Source organism: Bos indicus, chromosome 11 (genome assembly GCF_029378745.1).
Source record: "Bos indicus isolate NIAB-ARS_2022 breed Sahiwal x Tharparkar chromosome 11, NIAB-ARS_B.indTharparkar_mat_pri_1.0, whole genome shotgun sequence".
Lineage (NCBI taxonomy): Eukaryota > Metazoa > Chordata > Mammalia > Artiodactyla > Bovidae > Bos > Bos indicus.
Genome location: NC_091770.1, coordinates 70,664,527 through 70,683,406, shown reverse-complemented (window position 1 = coordinate 70,683,406; position 18,880 = coordinate 70,664,527). Strand labels below are relative to the sequence as shown.

General features: G+C 38.4%; 1 protein-coding gene and 2 non-coding genes across 3 annotated transcripts in view; all 3 read left to right on the top strand.

Annotated features, from left to right (window-relative positions):
* Positions 1 to 18,593, top strand: part of WDR43 (WD repeat domain 43) — a 39,135-nt gene extending 20,542 nt beyond the window's left edge. Inside the window, exons 7-18 of the mRNA XM_019970488.2 lie at positions 469 to 533; positions 3,039 to 3,210; positions 4,775 to 4,861; positions 5,767 to 5,898; positions 7,201 to 7,332; positions 9,728 to 9,814; positions 10,401 to 10,432; positions 12,722 to 12,785; positions 14,832 to 14,945; positions 15,457 to 15,526; positions 16,854 to 16,903; positions 17,005 to 18,593. Of these exons, the coding sequence (XP_019826047.2) occupies positions 469 to 533; positions 3,039 to 3,210; positions 4,775 to 4,861; positions 5,767 to 5,898; positions 7,201 to 7,332; positions 9,728 to 9,814; positions 10,401 to 10,432; positions 12,722 to 12,785; positions 14,832 to 14,945; positions 15,457 to 15,526; positions 16,854 to 16,903; positions 17,005 to 17,196 (1,197 nt within the window). The 3' untranslated portion in view covers positions 17,197 to 18,593. The remainder of the gene's footprint in view (positions 1 to 468; positions 534 to 3,038; positions 3,211 to 4,774; positions 4,862 to 5,766; positions 5,899 to 7,200; positions 7,333 to 9,727; positions 9,815 to 10,400; positions 10,433 to 12,721; positions 12,786 to 14,831; positions 14,946 to 15,456; positions 15,527 to 16,853; positions 16,904 to 17,004) is intronic.
* On the top strand, positions 5,347 to 5,424 carry LOC139185998 (small nucleolar RNA SNORD53/SNORD92). Its single transcript, XR_011569575.1, has one exon. It is a non-coding gene; the product is annotated as a small nucleolar RNA SNORD53/SNORD92 (small nucleolar RNA).
* LOC139185999 (small nucleolar RNA SNORD53/SNORD92) lies at positions 6,095 to 6,170 on the top strand. Its single transcript, XR_011569576.1, has one exon. It is a non-coding gene; the product is annotated as a small nucleolar RNA SNORD53/SNORD92 (small nucleolar RNA).
* Positions 18,594 to 18,880: the final 287 nt, after the last annotated feature.

Here is an 18,880-nt window from a genome sequence, read left to right as displayed (position 1 = left end):
TTTAAATCGGGATTTTGACAATGTGATGGTTCAGGAAAGAGAGAGAATGAAGTAAAACAAAAGTCTTAGACTGCTAGAAGTGAACATTGGGTTCTGTGTTAAGTGCTCATGAGGGGAAAGGCCAGGGCGTGGTGGCGCTTTCAGTGATCCAGACACACATGCTGCCAGTTCCCTGTTGTCAGCCAATGCACTTGGCAGGAACTTAGTGCCTCTGAACCTCCAGGCTGCATGGTCATTGACTGCGGTCTTCATAGTCTAAACTTCTGTTTATAAGCTTGACAACTTCTATTTGAATTGTTCTTTTGATGGCAGTGATAATTTTTAAATTCAAAAGTTGTCCATCCTTACTGTTGTGTTATCTCTGGTTACTGTTTGAAGGGTGGAGAGGGTAGTTGGATTTTCATAAGTAATTATTAGAGTAAACTGAATTATATTTCCTATTAGAGTAATGTTACGTTTTTGTTTTAGCCTGTCAAGTTAGCTGTTGTTTGCAGAGATGGTCAAGTTCATCTTTTTGAACACATACTAAATGGGTAAGTAAGAAAGTTCTCAAGTCAGAAATTTATTTTCTTTCTGTGACTTGCTACTGTTTATTTATACTCCCACCTCAGCCTTCTTTGCTTTGTTACTTTTCAGTAATGTCATTCTGAAAGCTTTAATTCTTTGTCTGTATGAATACATACATTCCCATGAAAACTTGAGTTTTGGAGTTGTGGCCTATTTCTTCATATTTCTGGTTAAAGAGGGTGGCTTTTTATGCTGTGTATTTAGTAAATTTTGTTAGTTCTAACATAAATTTTAAAAGAAATTGGCTTAGTAGGAAAACTTTGTTGTGAGCTTTGGTGAAGCTTTAATTTCTAATTTTGATAGTGTTGCCCTTGTCACACAGTGGTGGGTCAGTGAGTGCTTGTGTTCTGGTGGACAGAGAGGAATGTTGCTGATGTTACGTACAATAGTCATAGAATAGGAATCAGTAAATTATGGTCTGCAGGCTGCATCCAGTAGAGACTATATGTGGCCCCCACCAAAGCAAAAACATTTACTATCGGGCTCTTTATAGAAAGTTTGCCAGCTCTTGCCATACGCTGTGAACATGGTCTGAGACTCAGTCAGTGTGCATAATGATGTGAAACTTTAAAATCGTTTCAACTTTTTATTGTCAGTTGGCAGCTTCCCTTGTAGCTCAGTCAGTAAGGAATCTGCCTGCAATGCAGGAGACCCGGGTTCAATTCCTGGGTCAGGAAGATCCCCTGGCGAAGGAAATGGCAGCCCACTCTAGTACTCGTGCCTAGAGAGTCCCATGGACAGAGAAGTCTGGCAGGCTACACTCCACGGTGTTGCAAGTCAGACACGGCTTAGTGACTACACCACCACCACCACCACTGCCCTTCCTTTTACAATAGGAAGTATGAGAGCAGTATACATTTATTTTAAAACATTCAGGACACATGGACGGTTATAAAACCCAAGTCTCTGGAGCTCCATTGAGTTCCACTCCTTAGAGGTAGCTGTTAACCTTTTGGTGTGTAGCCCTCGAGGCCTTTGTTCCCATAGTCATATGTGTACGTGGAACGTATAACTGAGGGCCCAGAAGAGGGCCACAGTAAGGACTGGGCATTTCTTCTTGGGCAGTAGCCTACCATTAAAGGGTTTTAAACTGATAATTGATGGGGTTTGACCTAAATTTTAAGACATTGCAAAGAGAATAGGCCATAGAAGGGTAATGGCCAAAGCAGAGGCCAAAAATCCTGGCTGGAGATGGTTGTGGAGTTGGGAAACTAGGAAGAGAGAGTTGGAAAGCTAGTGGGGTGCTTAGAATTGGAATTATTTATGGAGGATGTGTACTTACCGGTGATAAGATGTCTGTGGTGTGAGTGTGTGTGGCTGAGATACAGGGACGGATAAGGTTGTTGGAGGCAAAAGGCTTAGGACTGAGGTGGGGGGGCGGTGTCAGAAGGATCATCCGTCTGCACGCCATGTGTGGAAGTCACCGGTGGAAGTCACCAGGAAGGGAATTCTTCAGCAGAATTGTTGGACAGAATGACAGTGAGCCACTCACATCTTAAAGAAGGGCTGAGTGATCCAGAGGCCACAGGATTAGCATTAGCTGGTGACGACAATTTCAGTGGTTTTAGAGATGGTGGAAGAAGAGACTGCTTGTAGTGAATGTTAGTGAAGAACAAGGTGCACACTTAAGTCATGGCGAAGGGTCCTGGCACAAGGTGAGGGGAGCTCTGAAGTTGAGGATTTAATTTCATTTATATTTTACTGACTATTTTGCCCCTGGAAGTGTGTTGCAGAGGTCATGATGAGTGTTCGGAGATTGGAAGCGTTTAGAGATGGGCCTGAGGGGAGTAGGGGTGTGGACAGAGCCATTTCGGTCTGAAAGCTCATGGTGGTGAGAGAGCACTTGGAAGCTTGGGGCCTTTTGTGGGGATAGAGCAGGTGTACCTCATGGCAGATTTTGGTGGTGAGGTCTTGAATGTTGGCAGGGTGGGGACAGATGACAGAAACACTGGCGCTCTGGGGACCCTCTCACTCCTGGTGCTGACATGGAGGCCAGTGGAGGATCCCATTTCTTTACTTGACACCAGCTTCAAAGAATTAGTGTGAAATGCTATCTCACATTTTCTTTTTTTATATTTAATTAATTTATTTTTGGGCTGCACTGGGTCCTCATGGCTTTGTGCCAGCTTTCTCTAGTTGTGGTAAATGGGGGCTACTCTTCTCGTGGTGTGTGGGCTTCTCATCGTGGGGGCTAGTCTTGTGGTGGTGTGTGGGCTTCTCATTGTGGTGGCTGCTCGTTGCAGAGCATGGGCTCTGTAGTGTCCCGGCTTCAATAGTTTTGGCTCCCAGGCTCTAGAGCACAGGCTCAGTAGTTGTGGTTCATGGGCTTAGTTGCTCCTTGGCATGTGGGATCTTCCCAGATCAGGGATTGGATCCGTGTCCCCTGTATTGGCAGGCAGGTTCTCACCCACTGCGTCACCAGGGAAGTCCTCTTTTCACATTTTCTTATCTATTTGTTTTTCCATTTCTAGGTACTGCAAAAAGCCTTTGACTTCAAACTGTACAATTCAGATAGCAACACCTGGGAAAGGCAAGAAATCAACACCAAAACCTATCCCTATTTTAGCAGCTGGTTTCTGCTCAGACAAAATGTCATTGTTGCTCGTATATGGCAATTGGTTTCAGCCCACCATTGAGCGAGTGGTACGTACATGCTCCTGAAGTAAAGTAGTGTAACATCAATACATCTCTGTAGATGATGATTGTGAAAGGGTACACTGTGCTTATTGGAATACTTAAGAAGATGTCATATATTTCCCTTTAACTGAGGGACCTTTCAGTGGGTGGTTTATTTTAACTTGTGAGAGCTTTGGTTCTACAGTTGATCCTTAAACAACACAGATTTGAACTGTGTGGGTCCACTTTTACATGGCTTTTTTCAATAGTAAGTACTGTACTACTACACCATCCAAGGTGGTTGAATCCACAGTTGCCAGAATTATGGATACATTATAAGTTATAAGTGATGAATTTTCGATTGCATGGAAGGTTGGCGCGCCTAGGCTCTGCATTGTTCAAGGGTCACCGATGTAATTTTACTTAACTCAGTATATCCACAATAATATTTTAATCCCGAGTTAATATAAAACATTATTTGAGATGTTTTACTCTCCTTCCTTTACTTGGTATTATGTCTTTGAAGTCTGGCATGTATTATTCACTTGTAAGCACATACCACTTTGGGCTAGTCACATTTCAAGTGCTCAGTAGCCACAGGTATGGGTGAATGTTGCCCAGTTACCCAAAAGATAAATAAGATTTCATGGTAATACCACACATTGAATATTCCAAGTAGAAATGTGATAGGTGGGGCAATGATTTAAAATTTTTGATTACAAAAGTTTCTTGAGGACTTCTGGTATGTAATTATGAGCATATCCAGTAGATGAGGCTGTGAGAAGGCGGTGGCTTCTCTTGTTGCAGAGCATGGGCAACGTGGGTGAGAGAATATTTCTTGCTCAGGCAATCTGTTGTTGATTCGATTTAAAACTATTTACTTACTTTTAAAAAACATAATACATGGATATGATATAAAAAAGGGGAGAGAAGTGTTAAGCTGTGAACATAAGTCTCTTACCATATGTGACTCCTTTAATAATCCCACTCTCCAGATGCAGCCTGTTACCTGTTTGCTTTGTGTCTTTCAGATATTGATTATGTGGATATAGGAAATTACCTATAACTTTAAAGCCTTGTAGATACATAGGGGTTTTGCTGCATAAACTTAACTGTTTATTACTGTATCAGGACATAGAAATTCACCTTTGAGCCACTGCTTGTCTTTGACTAGCCTGTGGAAGGATAGCAGTAGGAAATTTTAGAGTAGGACAAGTCTTTTTTAGCAGATTACTCTTTACAAGGGCAATGAGCTGATAATATTTTCTTTAAAACTTGTTACATTTAAAATCTCAATCTTTTGAAGGTGCACATGTGAAAACTTAGAGCAGTTCATAACTAAGGAAAGTAGACATTATGTTTGCTATCTTCAGAGTTTATCCGTTTTCCTCAAATGCCCCCAGTCTGAATGATGATCAGTCTGAGTGACCAGGAGTTTTTTCTGGAAACCTTCTATACCTTTTTGTATTTTTATAAATATGCACAAGTAGGCATTTCTTTTTCACTTTATTCTTACTCCCAATTACTCTGTTTAACAGTTTTTTTTCCCCCCTCTTCCACCTTCTGTCCCCCTTGAAAATCCCGTCCCCAGGCTTTGAATCCCAAAGAACCTCATATGTGTTTAATAAGAGATATTTCAAACTGCTGGGCCCCAAAAGTAGAAACAGCTATAACAAAGGTGAGTGCATTGTATATTAGAAGTTAAGAAAAAAGATATTTGAATTGAATCGTTATGTAATACTATGTTTAGACTTTAAATATTATCTTTATTTGTGATCTTGTCTTAACTTTGTGGGATTAGGTTTTAGATATCAAAATTATAAAACTTTATTCATTTCCGTGTTCTTAATTTGTTGAATGAATCAGTGGATAGGTGACTAGAAGTTGAAAACCTTGGATTTAATTCTTCCTCCTCTATCCCCCCATGCAGTATCACTGAATAAATATCAGATTTGTTGATAAATTATTTTTATCAGTTTCTGTACTTAAAAAGCACCATAACTTTGTTGAGAGGATTGTTGTATTTCAGGGTGAAATAAAACTTGAATCCGTGATGGGGCTGGAATTAAATACCATATATAAGAGCGTTATTGTGATGCTCTATTTTGAATATAATGTGGCATCTACATGTAGACTTGTGTTTGGCAGTCTAATGACCAAGATATGCTATGATGACATCCATACGGTTTCGCTTCTGGCTGAGTTTCAGAGATGACACCTTTCTCTTGGCTGTCTGAGCATTTCTGGCAAAGATCAATTATTGAAGGTAGTAGTAAAAGGGACAGCTTCACTATTAACATTTTTAAGTCAATGTGTCATTAGGTAATAGGTAGATTTTTGTTTTTCTTGATTCTTTCTCTTACCTGGTGTTGAAAGCTTTAAAACCATGAATGTTCAGATTGTACTTAAATGCCCATATTCAGTTAAAATGTACCTTTAATTCATATCCTATTGAGTTAGTTGTATTAAACTTTTCAGTAGAAAAACCTTTTAAAATCTGTTAGTTTTCTCACTGGGGATAAATGTTACAAGGACTAAAGACATAATTTCCTTTGTCACATGCTTCCTATTCCTGTGTAACAGGTGAGGACACCAGTGATGAATTCTGAAGCAAAAGTTCTGGTGCCCGGGATACCTGGTCATCACGCAGCTGTCAAGCCGCCTCCTCCACAGACCAAGGAAGTAGAGAGCAAGAGGAAATTGGGGGAAAAGGAGGTAATACAATCCTTCTGACCATGTTTTAGTTTGAAATTTAAGATGACTTGGGAGAATCTAATGAATGTATTGGAAGGAGCCAAAGCTGAAGACTTCAGAAAATGGAGAGGACAAAACTCTGTTAACTAAAGAGGGTGCTCTTCTGGCCATGTGTTAATTTTTAGCTGTATAAGGTAATTGTGGTTTAAACCAGGACTTGCTGTGATGATTTTCATTGGGTTTCGCATGTTGCTGAGTTCCAATGATGCCTTTTCTCTTGGCTGTCTGAGCATTCCTGGCTGGTTTAGGGCCAGTTAGTCTTTAAAAGTGATCATCGTTATAATCTTTTAAAGCACTTATAAGTTTCATTCTTTTGCAACTTTTAAAACCCTCTTATGGTTTACTCTTCTTGTCAATGAAAAGTCCTCTTTTTTGTCTTCCATTCACTTGTCACTCTGATCTAAATAATCTAAAATTTTAACTGTTGTATTGTTAGAGAAAGAATGTTATGTTTCTTTACCTGATTTTAAATGTCTAGCTTTATTCATAAAAATTATTACTCAATAACGTGGTATCTGTATGTAAAAATAATGGCCAACTCTCTCTAGCTTGGCCTGGATACAACCCTTTAATTTCATCCTACCTTTTAAAAATTGTTTTTCGTAAAACATATCCCAGACAGGAGGCTTTACCAAAGCATATTTGTTTGTTTTGGTAATAATAGATCATTTGTATTTTGATTCATTTACCAAGGGGCTGGCAGAACATAGTTGTTAGATTTGCTTTCAGAGGGATTGGTTAAGTACAGGTCAGTTTCTGTAGCAAATAAAAAGGAAAATAGGAAGACATCTTATAAATTTGGGGGAGAATCTGTGCTCTTTCGATAATATTTGTTAGCAAGAGATTTGAGGTTGATGGCAAGAGAAGGTTATACTACGGGGAAGCTTTTATAGAAAACTATAGAAGGGGGAAATTATAGGTTTTTTCTTAGGCTCTAGTAATCAGATTTCAGACCCTTCTCTTTTTTGAATCTTACAGAGGGATTTTTATGAATTAAATTCTCAAATTGTGATTTTTCAGGTTTTTTCTCCCCCCCCCCTAAAATCTGTGAACATGGACTGTAGTTGTTACACTTGTGTGCCGCATTGGCTTTATGGTGATGAGATTCTATTGGAATGAGAAAGAGCATGTTTGTGTTTTTCAGTGTTGAGGTGTAAATCAGTTAGAGCTTTTTGTCTCCTGAGACATAAACACAGAGTAATTTGACCAAACTGGTTTAGGTCTTGTCTGGTGCAACATTAACTGGTCATTTATGTTCTGTAGGTTAGCATTGAAGAACGCCTGGGAGCCCTGGATATAGCTTCAAAAAAAGAAAAGGACAACCTTCCACAGACAAATAGTTTTCCAGTTCTCCTCACACAGGGCTTAGAAAGTAATGATTTTGAAATTCTAAATGTAAGTATTATAGCAGTTTTTAAAGGAATAAGATGGTTAATTTTTCTTAGAAGGCAATTGACAGCACATTTACAGAGTGAATAGTCATGTACTGTCTTGAATTTACTGTTTTGTGAGTTTAGTCAAATGTCTGTCTCTTGGTGGCACTATACAGACAGTCACCAACCTACAAAGGGATTGAATTGAGTTATTTTGAACCTGGAATGCATTTTCTCATAGAAATATTGTTGTGACTTGTTACTGGGTTCTTAGGCTTTAGTTCACAAAAGCCTTTATAAACGTTGTGTAGCTGAATTATAATACTCAGCATTCTAGATCACAATTTATATTTTTTTCTGTAGGAAAATGCGTTCCTGAGTTTTTACTCTGGATTCCAGAAACTTATTTCCCCCTGGCCGTGAGAGGGGGCGGTGAGGTGGAACCTTGGCAATGGATAGGAGGTTTGAGGGAAAAATTCAAGAGGGTTGGGGGTATATAAAAGGGAGGCATTTGCTATTTTTGTGTTTGTAAGTTGGTGACTGCTTGTATGTTGCTTAATTCGGTCCTCTTAAATTCCAGAATTTGAAAGTGGTCTGTAGAGAAAATTTAAGTGTAAAAAAAAAAATGGGCTTAAGCACTACCTGATTAGATTAAAGCAGGTTTCCATTTGCTCAGCGCATTTGTTATTAGTGACTCTTGGTGCCACTTAGTATAGATGTGACTTGAATAGGCAACCCATGAATAGTGTTTCTCTGCTTTATATTTTGATCTAAATGGGAATGTCCTATGTTTAAGGTGATTTTGTAAAATGAGGGGGGAAACCAGACATATGTGAAAACCTAAAATCACTTTCAAAACAGTTTGTGAGCGTATGTATCTTGGGAGATCAATTTTAGTCTAACATGGTGAAGAAACCTCGGTGAGGATTTGGTGAAAAATAAGCTACAGAAAACAGTGTTTTAAAAAAATATAACTTATTTGCCATCATAGCTTACTTAATTGTGCTTTGAAAAATTCCTTAGTAGTACAAGTGAATCAGTTATCTTTTTTTTTTTTTTAAAGAAACATCTCGTAATAGTACAATGGGCCACAGTGAACCCATCACTCAGTTTCAAAAATTATCAACACTAACCAACCTGTTCTTGTTTTATCTATTTGCCATGCCCCTCCCCCAGATTATAGTGAATCAAATTTCAGACCTATTATTTATTTCAACCACAAATATACCCCTGTTCAACTCTGACAATAGCAATTCCTTTTAAAAACATAACCACAATCTGTTATCACCTAAAAAAAGGAAATGATGATTCCTTAAAATTATCAAATATCCAGTTAATACTTACCTCTGGCTGATTATCTTGTAAACTTTTATTTTTTCTCTTTCTTTAAAACTATATTCCAACAAAATCCACACTTAGGGAAATATTGGTCCCTTGGATTTAATAAAAAATTAAAGCTGCTTTCTTGAAATGGCACTGTTAAGATAATGAAAAGGCAAGCCATAGGTTGGCAAAAAAAAGCGACTTATGTATCAGACAAAAAACTTACATCCAGAATTTATAGAACTCTTTTAACTTATTTGTGAGACTCAAATAAAAACCAATTGGTAAAGGTGTGAACAGATATTTCACAGATACTCCAATGGCCAGTGAGTGCATATAAAGGTATTAAACATCATTAATCATCATAAATGCAAATTAAAGCCACAATGAGATGACAGCTACCTGTCCGTTACGATTTATTAAAAGTTAAACAGCAGTACCATCTGTTGGGGAGTATGCAGAGTAACTGAAACTCTCATGTCTTGCTGGTGGGAGGTAAAATAGTACACCTGCTTTGGAAAACAGTTTGGCAGTTTCTTAAGGACACATCTACCACAAGAATGTGCCATTCTGTCCTTAGGTATTTACCACAAGAACCAGTGTTCATACAAAGACTTGTACAGGAATACCAGCCCCAAGCTGGAAAGAACTCTCCACATGTGAAGGGATAAACAAACTATTATCTAGCAGTGTAAGGAATGGGTATTGCTTCATCAACAACATGGATGAATCTCAAACTTACGCTATGAGAAAGAAGCCAGGCAAAAAAGTACATATAGCTTGCTCTCAGTTATATAAAAATTCTAGAAAATGCAAACCAAATATATAGTTCAGTAGTTGCCTGAGGGAGGTGGGTTGAAGGGAAAGCTAGAAGGTAAAGAGTCCAAGGAGTAAATGTCCTGATAACTTGCCGACTATACTTGTCTGATAGCCATAAGAAATAGTGCATTCTTCATTTAATCCCAACCTTTATTTGCTAACATTCAGTTGGTTCTTCATTGTGTGGTTTTTAAGATCATTTTTACTGACAGTATTTCCTGTAGTGTCCTTAGTTTCTGAGTATGCTTATTTATATTTTTTTTCCCCCCTCACAGAAAGTACTTCAAACTAGGAATTTAAACTTAATAAAGAGAACTGTATTAAGGATGCCCCTGCATGCTGTTATTCCGTTGTTGCAAGAGGTAACTGAGTACACTTTTCATTCTAAGGTCCTAATGCTGTGACTCGAAGATGAAAATCCAGACATGGATTTGCAGTATGTAAGCGAGCAGGGTGCTTAAGAGTGGGTGATAGATGACCACTAGATCTCCTCAGCCAAAAGTTTCCTAACCTAGATTTTTTTCTATATATTTTAAAAATTGAGATATAATTTACATACCTTTAAAGTGTACAGTGTTGTATAGTATATTATAGACTGTACAACTGCTGCACCAAAAAGAAAGCCTGTACCCATTAGTCACGTCCCATTTGTCCTTACTCCCCAGTGTCTGGCAACCGCTAATCTATTTTCTGTCTTTGTGTCTGTTTTGGACATTTCATTCATAAATCCTAGCCTAGATTTTTATCAGATAATTACTGTTATTTTAGGAGTGTATTCCTAGATGATGTTAAATTGGTCAAAACATTTAGGAGTTAGGAAACAAGAATAATGATTTCCTAATATGGCTGTTCTTTTCCTTTGGTTCTCTGGATGTGTTTTCATGTGAATTGATGGGAGATTGGCTGGCTCTGAAGTACTGTGACTAATACTGTTTTTCTTTTCCTCAGCTTACAAAGAGATTACAAGGACATCCTAATAGGTAAGACGTTTGGGCAACCTAAATTGCTTTGATATTATAAATATTTTAAATGTGATTGTTTAATAACAGCAATGTCTTACAGCATGTTACTACATAGTAGGTAGCCCGAAATTCTAATAAAACTCTTTTAAGTGTGAAATATTGATCTCTGCACTTACTTTAAATTGAATGATTCTTATTTCCAAGATTGTATTAGAGTTTTTTTCCTTTCTTTTAGAAAACAACGCAGGCCATTTAGTGGATTAATTTTTAATGATTTAGGCCTAATCATGGTGTGTAAAACTGGCCATTTGTAGAACTTGTTCAGTCTCTGGTAGTTGCTAAAAGACACTATAAGGAAACAATTTTATATAACTAAATCTTATGAGTCATCTTTTGTTAATTTGATGATTAAACATTTAGATAGGATGTTGATGGGCCTCCTCAGGTGGTGCCAGTGGTAAAGAACCCGCCTGCCAGTGCAGGTAGATGTAGGAGATACAGGTTCAATCCCTGGGTCAGGAAGATCCCCTGGAGGAGGGCATGGCAACCCACTCCAGTATTCTTGCCTGGAGAATCTCATGGACAGAGGAGCCTGGCGGGCTACAGTCCATAGGGTCGCAAAGAGTCAGACACGACTGAAACAGCTTAGCACACACGCAGGGGATGTTGATTTCTCAAAGATATTAAGCTTGTACTATGGAATCAAGATTGCCGGGAGAAATATCAATAACCTCAGATATGCAGATGACACCATCCTTATGGCAGAAAGTGAAGAGGAACTAAAAAGCCTCTTGATGATAAGTGAAAGTGAAGAGTGAAAAAGTTGGCTTAAAGCTCAACATTCAGAAAATGAAGATCATGGCATCTGGTCCCACCACTTCATGGGAAATAGGTGGGGAAACAGTGGAAACAGTGTCAGACTTTATTTTTCTGGGCTCCAAAATCACTACAGATGGTGAGTGCAGCCATGAAATTAAAAGACGCTTACTCCTTGGAAGGAAAGTTATGACCAACCTAGATAGCATATTCAAAAACAGAGACATTACTTTGCCAACAAAGGTCCGTCTAGTCAAGGCTATGGTTTTTCCTGTGCTCATGTATGGATGTGAGACTTGGACTGTCAAGAAGGCTGAGCACTGAAGAATTGATGCTTTTGAACTGTGGTGTTGGAGAAGACTCTTGAGAGTCCCTTGGACTGCAAGGAGATCCAACCAGTCCATTCTGAAGGAGATCAGCCCTGGGATTTCTTTGGAAGGAATGATGCTAAAGCTGAAACTCCAGTACTTTGGCCAGCTCATGCGAAGAGTTGACTCATTGGAAAAGACTCCGATGCTGGGAGGGATTGGGGGCAGGAGGAGAAGGGGACGACAGAGGATGAGATGGCTGGATGGCATCACTGACTCGATGGACGTGAGTCTGGGTGAACTCCGGGAGGTGGTGATGGACAGGGAGGCCTGGCGTGCTGCGATTCATGGGGTCGCAAAGAGTCGGACACAACTGAGCGACTGATCTGATCTGATGGCATCATTAGTGTCTATAATATATTTTTTCTTTTCTAAGTTGTTTTTCCTGATAGACTCCATTAGACTTTGGAGCTCACAGAGGAAAGTTGAAGAATTCATTAATTAGGGCCTGACTTACATTTGTGGCCCATGTTTGTCTTCATGCTGGTTTGGAAATCTTTTGCTGTTTGTACCTTATGATGAATAGATGGGCTCAGATACATGAGCATAAAATGCAGTGTCAACTGAGCCCAGTTTAGTGCCTTGGTATCAGCTAATTATGAAGTAAAACATTAGTTTCATATCTGGAATTGAATTATTTTTAGAGGAAGGGGTTTTTGTCCTGTTACCTAGTCCATCTTACTCCCCTCTCCCTTCCCCAAGAGATTCCTATATTACACAGACCTCAAATAGACCCAGTGAAAGGATGAAAGGACTATCATATTCAGTAGTGGTTGACAATGGCACCCCACTCCAGTACTCTTGCCTGGAAAATCCCATGGACGGAGGAGCCTAGTAGGCTGCAGTCCATGGGGTCGCTAAGAAACGGACACGACTGAGCGACTTCACTTTCACTTTTCACTTTCATGCATTGGAGAAGGAAATGGCAACCCACTCCAGTGTTCTTGCCTGGAGAATCCCAGGGACGGGGGAGCCTGGTGGGCTGTCATCTCTGGGGTCGCACAGAGTCGGACATGACTGAAGCGACTTAGCAGAGTCATTTTCTAGATCTTTATAACTCTGTTGTATTTACTTTTGGATTTGTGAATGTTAGTTGATTTGTTGTTTGTTTGTTGTTTTTCAGTGCTATTTTAATGGTTCAGTGGCTAAAATGTGTGTTAACGGTCCATGCATCCTACTTATCCACAGTAAGTCTGTTCGTTTGGAGTTGAATAGTTTGGATTTGCTAAGGATTATGAAGTGATGGCTTAACAAAAACCATCTGCCCTTTGACTGTCAGCCGCTTCTTTTAAAGGTTTTGTTTTTTCCCAGGTGCAGTATCATACTGTCATTGTTGTTAACTTTTGTAAACCGGTCTTTTGTTGACCCAGGTTTTAGAAGTAATATATATTCTGTAGAGAAGCTTGAAAAATGCAGAAAGGAGAAAAGTTACATAGGAGCCTTCAGATGTTTTTTTATATACACAACCTGTTTAGCAAAATTATCTTTACATTGTATGTATCTCTCCACCTCCTGCTAAAAAGCTTAGTAACTTTTAAAAGTTTATATCCCCCGTGTTAACATTTCTGTTGTACATTGCCTCAGGAGGCTAAATGGGTAGTTTGTGATAAAAATTATATAAATATTTAATACCTGACGTTTCGCTGGGGCTACTGTCAGCTCCTTATTACCTGTACAGATGTAAGGGAGGGAGTGTAAAATCTTAAAGCAGCACCAGAAAAAAAAAATAGTTCTATATCTCATAATAGAAGTTGTGTTATTACCACATCATTAATTCAGAAATGAATAAACTAGAAATAAAATCATGCAGTTGGCATTTTCCTCCTTTTATTTGATTATCTAGCATCTTTCAGTAGGTTTTCTTGAAAGATTTTAATGGGGAGTTGAAAATTCTTAATTGCTGTTTAAACTATAGCTCTTCCTTTCTTAACACAGTTTCACTCAATTCTTGCCTGATCACTGTCCCTTGTTCTCAGGCTCCTTTTCCTTCAGGAGTTTGAGATAGGAAAGGCTACTGGATAACCTGTTTTGAGTTTGGCAGTTCATTCTCTGTATGTCTGTGGTGATCTCTGTCAGTGAGTAAAAATGGGGGAAGAGACAGGAAACAGAATGCATATTGGTGTTCTTAGCTTACAGAAGCCTTGGGAGATTGGGGGGTGGTGGTTGAGTGGCATGGTGATGGGAATGGAGAGATCACCACAAGCATAGTACAGCATTTACTTTGTGACCTTGTTGAATTGCTTAGAGGTGAAAAGAGCCTTAGGAGGACTTGAAGTGAATCCCTTCTGGATTCAACCCTTCAGTTATAACTACGGAATGGTAGTTGTGTAACATAGGTCAGGGCAGAATAGACTGTGGAAGTACAGTATGGGGTAGGCTCTGCAGCCCAAAACAGTCCTCTTTCCTCAGAGAACAGTGCTTTTCTTCCACCTTGCCTTAATTTCTTCCTTATCAGGTATCTTTAAGCACTTTCTCTTAAGTCAAAGATTGCTAGGCATGGGGGCTTTAGTAATGTACACACACTCATTTTCACTGTTTAAAAATTTAACATTTGAATGAAATACTCTTATTTACTTTAGTGTCAGATAGGAGGGCAAGTAAAGGCTAGTTAAAGGGCAAAGAGTAGGGTCCCTATTTCTACAGCTCTGGAGGGACGAATAAAATAATTTCCTGCTTTAATTTCTGAAGCATAAGTCAGAGGAAGTATGTTTAACAGGAAGTATGTTTGAAATACTCTAAGGTCAGCTTTGTAGTCTGTCACTCTGTCCAGTGGGTCGAAGCTCTGAAAAGCTTCCTCTAGCTACTGGGACCTAATGGTAGAGGTTGATCCTGTGATATCATCAGAGAGGAAGTTTCAGAGTGAAGTCCTTTTTAAGAAATATGTGGTTGAGGGTACTTTTTATTTAGTGTCTCCTTTATATTGATGTTCTCAAAAATAATATGATCAGCACAAAGAGGCCCCAGCCTGCAATTTGTCTTGCCTTGCAGTTTCTCCTGACCTTGTATCATTCTTTTTTAAAAATGTATTATTTGTTTTTGCCGTTAGTACAGTAAAGGCATCTGAAAGTTTGAGATTTTGCTAGGCTATGTGACAGGCTGCCACTGCCGCTAGAAGTGCAAGCATTTGCTTGGGGCTGAATCTGCAGGCATATGTGAGCATGATTTATATATTTGTTATCTATGTTTTGTTATGAAAGTGTCAAAGTATCTTTTTTATTGTCGTCTTTCTGTAGTTGCCTGACTTGGTACCCCAGCTGGGGACCCTGTACCAGTTAATGGAAAGCAGAGTAAAAACTTTTCAGAAGCTCTCCCACCTTCACGGAAAGCTTATCCTTCTAATCACACAAGTGAGTAGATCAGATTGTTTTGTGCCAAACATTTGAATGTGAGAGTAATGGAGAGAGGAATAAGGATTGTTTGCCTGGCTGTTGAAAGTGCCCCATTTCAGTTAAAACAAAAACTGGTAGATGAAGACCTAATTTTTAACTAGGCAGTGCTATGTATTTGATAGTAAGTAAGCTTTGTTGTACTTGAGTCAACTATAGCTCGTCACCATCAATGTTTGAACTTAATATAGTTAGAGTGGTTGTGGTGCTGTGAGCAAGAGTTGCAGGGTATTGCTGCAGCTTTTGGTCACAGAAGGAAATCTTAACCTGAGAAGCATTTTCAGAGTAATTACACAGAGTAATTCTTTCTTGGATTTGATGCACTTGCCTTTTGCCTGGTATTTGAACTGCATCATGTTAAGGTCATCCATTTCATGGATGAGGGTGAGGGTGAGTTTACTGTTGGGGAGGTTGTGTGATACTTGAAATAAATTTACATTCCACTTCACAATAGCACTTGATTGTCTTTCAGGTTACAGCGTCAGAGAAAACAAAGGAAACGACTTGTCCTGCTCAGAAGGCAAAGTTGGTGTATGAAGAAGGTAAAGACTTAGGGTATATGCTTAACAATTCATTTTCACATTGGCTCAACTCTGCGACTTGTGAGTAAGATCGTGCTTTGGCACACCTTCCCTGATAAAACGGACAAGCCCTTGGCGAAACCGGCAGAAATGTGATCAAATGAAAGAGAGGGCACAAATAGAGTAACAAAAAAGAGCATCAGGTATGGAAGAGATTTAAATAGAACACCATGAACAGCCATGCACATACAGAAAACCTGGATGGTATAGGTAATTTCTTGGGAAGCTTCAATGACCAAATTGACTTAGAGAAACCTTGAAGTAATAGTTTTGAATTTACTTAATCAAAATCTTTCCTCACAAGGTACCAGACACAGGTTTTATAAATGACTTTTATTAGTCTTTTAAGGAACAAGTCATTTTTGTCATATATGAACAGTTCAGGCATTTTATGAATCAGAACCAGAAAAATGTAGTCAAAATAGCATTTTAGGCCATCCTCAAATATCCTAAGTAGCAGATTAATTATAGAAGTAAAATCATGTTTCATTGTCAAGTAGAATGTATTTAAAGATTATAACATGATTTAGCGTCAAGAAACCTTATCACTGTAGTTATTACCACATTAACAGATTACCATGAGCACTATATATTAAGCAACCTAGGATTTTAAGTAAGGGAGTTTCCTTAATAAATCTACATCAGACATAAGGTTTAGAAGCATTCCCATAAAGTCATTAACAAGACAATAGTGTACCTTTTATTACTTCTGGATATCCTGCCTTATACTTTATGAAAGAAATGAATTCTAGAACATTGGACCTTGCAGTTGTTTTTCTTCTCCACATAGAAAATACAGCAGAATCTGCAGTTGCATTGTTATTAAGATATGCAAATAGGCAAGCTTACTGGATACCAAGATCTAGCAAAAAAGGAATTGGTAGCATTATTATGTCCCAGTAATTGTATGTCCATAATGTCCCATTCAGAAAATGTATTAGGAAAAAAGATCCCTTTCACAGCAGCATCCAAAACTATCTAGAAATACCTCTAAAAAATGAAGCAAAACCTTTATAGAGAAAGCTATAAAACATAACTGAAGAACATAAAAATGTACCTGAATTAATTACACTTCTTGTGATCCCACCTTTCCTCCCCCCTTTTGTTGAGATATAATTGGCATAACATTGTGCTTCTTTTAGAAGTAGAACATAATCCTTCTTAGATGGAGGACAGCTAAATACATTTCTAAAAGTAAATTCAGGAGTCTGATTCCATTTATTAGCTTTCAGTGCTATGCCCTTTGCTTTGATCACAAAATTAAAACTAGGTTTCCCTCTTCTTATAGAATCTTCTGAAGAGGAATCTGATGATGAAATAGCAGATAAGGATTCTGATGTGAGTAATTTGTTTCCTGGTACATAAACATGCCTTATATCCTTGTACTTTGTAAGACTGAGGCCTTCAATCATGCTTTCTTTGCTTACTATTTCCACCAGGATAATTGGGATGAAGATGAGGATGAGAAAGCAAGTGAAAAAGATGAGGATGTTGATGAAGAGAATGAAGAGGAAGAAGGGGATGATGAAGACAAAGATGAAGAAAATGGTGAGGACAGAGATGTGGCAAGTGAAAAGGAATTAAATGGAGATTCTGATTTAGATCCTGAGAATGAAAGTGAAGAAGAATGAACAGAAAAGAACAGGCCAAATGAACTGTGTAAACTGGCTCACCTTACCCACTGCTGCCGAGTTCTCCTGGGGAGGGTTGTCTCTGACAGATGCCAAGGACCGCTGCACATTTCCAAATTCCTAATGGTGGTTCCTATGCCACTTTGCTGTCCTGAACACCCCAGACCTAATTGTGTAAATAAGAGAGTTTCATTCAAATGTTAATAAACTTTACACAGTAAATAGACACATTTTCTGCAATGTACTGACATGAGTGTCCAATATATGGTATATTTTTATAATATAATATCTTCGTATGATTGGTTATGCCAAGGATTGACATAAATGAAAAGACATTTCCCATGTAAGGGTTCAAGAACTGGACTTTAATGAAGGAGTCAGCTCCTGTCTCAGGTTGGTATCTTTCATCACGTCCTGATACGAAGCAGCACTAGTGAAACAGTTTGGTACATTTTCATAAAACATGAAGGGATAAACTAAAAACGAGTAAAAATGATTGTGATTAAAAAAAATAAAATAAAATCACCAGTTTTCCTGGCTTCTCAACTGTGGTAATCTGATTTTAATCAGATTGAATATTTGGAGTGCTTCCCCAAAACAACCACTTATTTTTCAAGCTGTCATGTGAAATATTTTTTTAAAATACACAGAAATCATGATGATTAAAAAGTAAAGAATTAGCCATATTAAGGATTTTTCTTGACTGCAGGTTGCCTGTAAAGAATCATCAGTGTATGGATTTAGAAGTGCTCATTACCCGCAACTTTTTAAAAGATTCAGTTACAGCTGCTTTTGAAGAGGTTTTCATTTTTATTTAAACTACTAATGGATCAAAGAACAATTGTTTATTTTTTTCTCTTTGGTTTTAGATATTAATGATAACCTTGTTGGAATTTTTTTCCAAAGAAAATATTTTTATAATTCCGTAATTTAATGTGTTCCTTTTCATCATCCACTCTTGGCAGTGTTAGGCTATGTTTACCTTAAAATAAATCTGACTCAAGATTTTTTATGTATGTATAAAGAAGTATTTTGTGTGCTACAAAAGCCTTTTCAAATTATCAGTAATTTTTTTTTTTTAAAGAATGAGCCAGTATTTGCTCAGTGCTCTGTAGGGAACATGCAGATGGAAGCTCAGCTCTTAAGAAAGGGCTGGGGAGATGGGTTTATTTTTCCCACCTGTGAATATGTAAAACATAAAACCATTATCTCTGAGGGACTTCTCACTTCGGTGGCAGATTTCCGTGCTCAACTAGTAGAGTTGGAGCCATACAAGCATCTTGGGAAAGTTAGAGTCAGCTACTGGTGTAATGTATAGTTATATTTGTCTATAAATGGAGCTGTTTATGGCAATTTAATACCATTCTCTTTGTAAAGTGAATAAATATTCATCTTTACCCAGTGCTTGTCTTGTGGTGTATGTAGGGGACACAGCCACAGGTTTGGGCTTGTGGTGTGAAGGTTTTTTAAAAAAGGATCTTGTTCCACGAGCATTAATAGGCACATGCTTTCAAGGCTTTTTGGATAATCTAGAATTTGTATCAAAGTGAAGAAACCAAGAACTTTCAGAAGCCAGTGGTGGTTCCTTGATCCAGTCCCACCTGGCTGGGCCATGCTCCTGCAGACAGAGGCTGCTGCGATGGTCAGGGGTGCATGTGGTCATGCGTCAGGCCCTGCTCAGTGG